The 3,644-nt window shown below is 48.1% G+C and overlaps 2 protein-coding genes across 4 annotated transcripts in view; one reads left to right on the forward strand and one right to left on the reverse strand.

Moving 5' to 3' along the window:
* LOC122542069 overlaps window positions 1-90 on the reverse strand; it is a 10,699-nt gene extending 10,609 nt beyond the window's left edge. Inside the window, exon 1 of one of the 2 annotated variants that reach the window (XM_043679380.1) lies at window positions 24-90. In XM_043679380.1, the coding sequence (XP_043535315.1) occupies window positions 24-87 (64 nt within the window). In that variant the 5' untranslated portion in view covers window positions 88-90. The remainder of the gene's footprint in view (window positions 1-23) is intronic. The other variant, XM_043679381.1, reaches the window with a different exon arrangement.
* Window positions 91-3,392: 3,302 nt separating this feature from the next.
* Window positions 3,393-3,644, forward strand: part of nucb1 (nucleobindin 1) — a 10,759-nt gene continuing 10,507 nt past the window's right edge. Inside the window, exon 1 of one of the 2 annotated variants that reach the window (XM_043679385.1) lies at window positions 3,393-3,468. Coding sequence is in view for 1 of the 2 variants with exons in the window: in XM_043679384.1 (XP_043535319.1) it covers window positions 3,590-3,591 (2 nt within the window). In the remaining variant the exon portion in view is untranslated. Of the gene's footprint in view, window positions 3,469-3,567; window positions 3,592-3,644 lie in introns of those variants that run through there. The other variant, XM_043679384.1, reaches the window with a different exon arrangement.

The following is a 3,644-nucleotide window of genomic DNA, read 5'->3' on the forward strand; positions in this document are numbered from 1 at the left end:
ACTCTCCCCCCGGTTCTCCTCACCTCCCAGTAACCCCACACCCCGGTACCTGGCCATGGTGCCGGTGCTCAGGTACAAGGCGGACATGCTGCTCCACCGCCGCTTCCGGCTTCACTCCGGGGGCGGTGCCACAAACAGATCTGCGGCCTCCCATTGGCCGTCGGTTCCTGCGGCAACCGGGCGTCACAAAGCATGGAACGCCCATCAGTGACATCACTGGAGGCCAGCCTCTTAAAGCGACATCGCCACCAAAAACGGGGCTTCGCCATTTCAGTTGCACAATGATATATATCGACCCCTCAATGCGGCGATATTTTTGATTTGACCGTGAAGCGTCCACTTTTCCCAGTCTAACAATGAATGAATAAAGATGTGCAGGTTAGGTGGACTTGCCATGGGAAATTGTCCACAGTGTCCAGGGATGTGGAAATGCAGGGTTACAGGAATAGGTTAAGCGGGTGGGTCTGGTGTGAACTCGATGGGCCGAATGGCCAGCTTCCACACTGTAGGGATTGTATTATTCCATGAATATTTTAAAATGAACGAGCAATGGTTGGGAACCGAGACCTGAATTTAACAATAAAGTGCATTTCTAATTCAATTTAATTCTCAGGCATTCCGTTAAGTGAGATTGAAATGTAATTGCTCATGTAATGAAGGATGTGGCTGGTGGTGGGTCTACAGCACAAAGGAACCAGCCGCGTGGGTCCATTTCTCACATCGGTTTAGATAACTGTGAAGGCCTCTCCTCAAATCCTCCCCTTGACTGGGACATGATCATCCTCGGGTGAAGCCTCCTCCAGTTTTCTCTCTCTAATCAGACAGCAACCCTATGGTGATGTTACTTTGTCTGCTTTTGTAATGCAAAAAAGAGCAGGAAACTTATGCATAGCAAGATCTCACAGAGCTTTTGGAGAGGCCAATCAAGCAAAAGAGTTCCATCATTTTCCAAATTATAAACATGATTACTGTTCCCACGTAAGAGGACTAAGAACATGGCCTTCAAATAACAACCACTGACAGTGCGGCACTCTTTCAGCACTCCCCCTCTGACAGTGTGGCACTCCTTCAGCACTGACCCTCTGACAGTGTAGCACTCCCTCAGCACTGACCCTCTGACAGTGTAGCACTCTCTCAGCACTGTCCCTCTGGCAGTGCAGCACTCTCTCAGCACTGTCCCTCTGACAGTGCAGCACTCCCTCAGCACTGTCCCTCTGGCCGTGCGGCACTCCCTCGGCACCGACCCTTCACAATGCAGTACTGACCCTGGAGCTGTGCGATGCTCCTTCAGTATTACTGTTAGTATCAGCTTGGATCAGAGGCAGAATCACAGAAATGTGACAGCACAGGAGGCTATTCAGCCCATTGAATGAAGCATTCAATTGCTACCATTCCCCTCCCTTTTAAGCTTATGCTGGCACATTATTTACATTAAGTTAATCATTCTATCCCGTCTTGGTAACTTTGATTGAATCTATCTGCAGCATTCTCAGGCAGTTCATTCCGAACTCCAGCAGCTGCTGTGTGCAAATGGTTGTGGGCGGCACGGTGGCACAGTGGTTAGCACTGCTGCCTCACAGCGCCAGAGACCTGAGTTCAATTCCCGCCTCAAGCGACTGACTGTGTGGAGTTTGCACGTGTCTGCGTGGGTTTCCTCTGGGTGCTCCGGTTTCCTCCCACAGTCCAAAGATGTGCAGGTCAGGTGAATTGGCCATGCTAAATTGCCCGTAGTGTTAGGTAAGGGGTAAATGTAGGGGTATGGGTGGGTTGTGCTTCGGCGGGGCGGTGTGGACTTGTTGGGCCGAAGGGCCTGTTTCCACACTGTAAGTAATCTAATCTACTGGAAAATTACACCATGTTCTTCGTGACCTGCAAAACATTATCAATGGAGATGAGCACCTCACCAAGATCTTCCCCACACCTACATTACTTGCCTTTAAACAACCACCAAACCTCAAACAGATCATTGTTCGTAGCAAACTGCCTGTCTCTCAGGACAACTCCACACAACCCTGTCACGGTGGACGCTGCAAAACGTGTCAGATTGTGGACATACCACTATTACGCGTGGGAACACCTCCCGCCGTGTACATGGCAGGTACTCATGTGACTCAGCCAACATTGTCTATCTTATACGTTGCAGGCAAGGATGCCCAGAGGCATGGTACATTGGGGAAACTGAGCAAAGGCTACGACAACGGATGAATGGGCACCGCACAACAATCAACAGCACACTCCCACTCTCTTTCACACACACTCCCAATCCCTCTCTCTCACACACACTCCCACACATGCACACCCTCACAGACTTAAGACACTCTGCACTCACTACACACACACACGCACACACATAACCCCCACCCCAGACAGACACACACACACAGACAGACAAAGACCCACATGCACACATATATTTTGTGTGGTGAATTTGTACTTGCAGAGTTACATTGTACTTTGCTCAAAAACTGCATGCATTCATGTAGAACTCTGATTCTAATCTAAAAAGTGAGATAACGGAGTTTTACATAAATTCATGCAGTTTTTGAGCTCAGGGTTCTACATGAATGTATGCAGAACTCTGTAGAACTCTGAGCTCAAAAACTGCATGAATTTATGGAAAACTCTGTTACTTCACTTTTTAGATTGGAATCAATCTAAAGACAGGGGGCTAACATCTTCAACACAGGGTAAAAACAATGACTGCAGATGCTGGAAACACTCTCTCCCCACCCCCACCCTCCTCTAGCTTATCTCTTCATGCTTCAGGCTCTCTGCCTTTATTCCTGATGAAGGGCTTTTGCCCGAAACGTCGATTTTGCTGAAGCTCCTCGATGCTGCCTGAATTGCTGTCCATCTTCAACATATTGACTAGCTATCACCATTGTTAACAGCTAACCCGAGAATGCAACTTTAAAAAAAGGGTTTTGTGATTTACACATGAAAGAAGTGAAACTATCACTGTATTCTAACAGATGAAAGGCTTAACAGACAATCAATTTTTCAATGTATAATTTCAGTCACATCACATTGCAAGTGTTTGCTATAAATTCTGTGTTACGATCGAGCCCTCCACTATCACCTGATGAAGGAGCGTCGCTCCGAAAGCTAGTGTGCTTCCAATTAAACCTGTTGGACTGTAACCTGGTGTTGTGTGATTTTTAATCTAATCTAAAAATGGTTTTCTTCAAATTTGTGCCCTCTTGCTCCTGAGGAGATTGTCTCCTTGAGGAAACTCCGGAATTGTGCGCCGCACTGCAAGACCCAGGTGATTGATTCCAGGGAGAGCGAGGCTCCAGGAGCTGGTGTGTGGGACCTGCAGCTCAGACACTGCCCTGGTCCGCCCAGGAGATTATTTCCCAGTCACTAACTTCCGGGGGCGGGGCGCCGTAATGACGTCACTCCGCGCTGTGCGTGTGAGGTCACGGTGGAGGCGGAGCCAGGGCCGGGGCCTAGCGGAAAACGGAGAAGGTGCGGGGGTCACTGATCATATAGAAAATATAAAGGGTCATATGTATATATAGGGTCATATATCACAGAAGGGGGCGCGTTACACGGTCAGGGATTATAATGTACAGCTTATAGATCATTAATGTATGTAATGTCGGAGAAATATAGGTCATAACCTATAGAATATATACAGCCGG

Source organism: Chiloscyllium plagiosum, chromosome 39, assembly GCF_004010195.1.
Source record: "Chiloscyllium plagiosum isolate BGI_BamShark_2017 chromosome 39, ASM401019v2, whole genome shotgun sequence".
NCBI classification, from domain to species: domain Eukaryota; kingdom Metazoa; phylum Chordata; class Chondrichthyes; order Orectolobiformes; family Hemiscylliidae; genus Chiloscyllium; species Chiloscyllium plagiosum.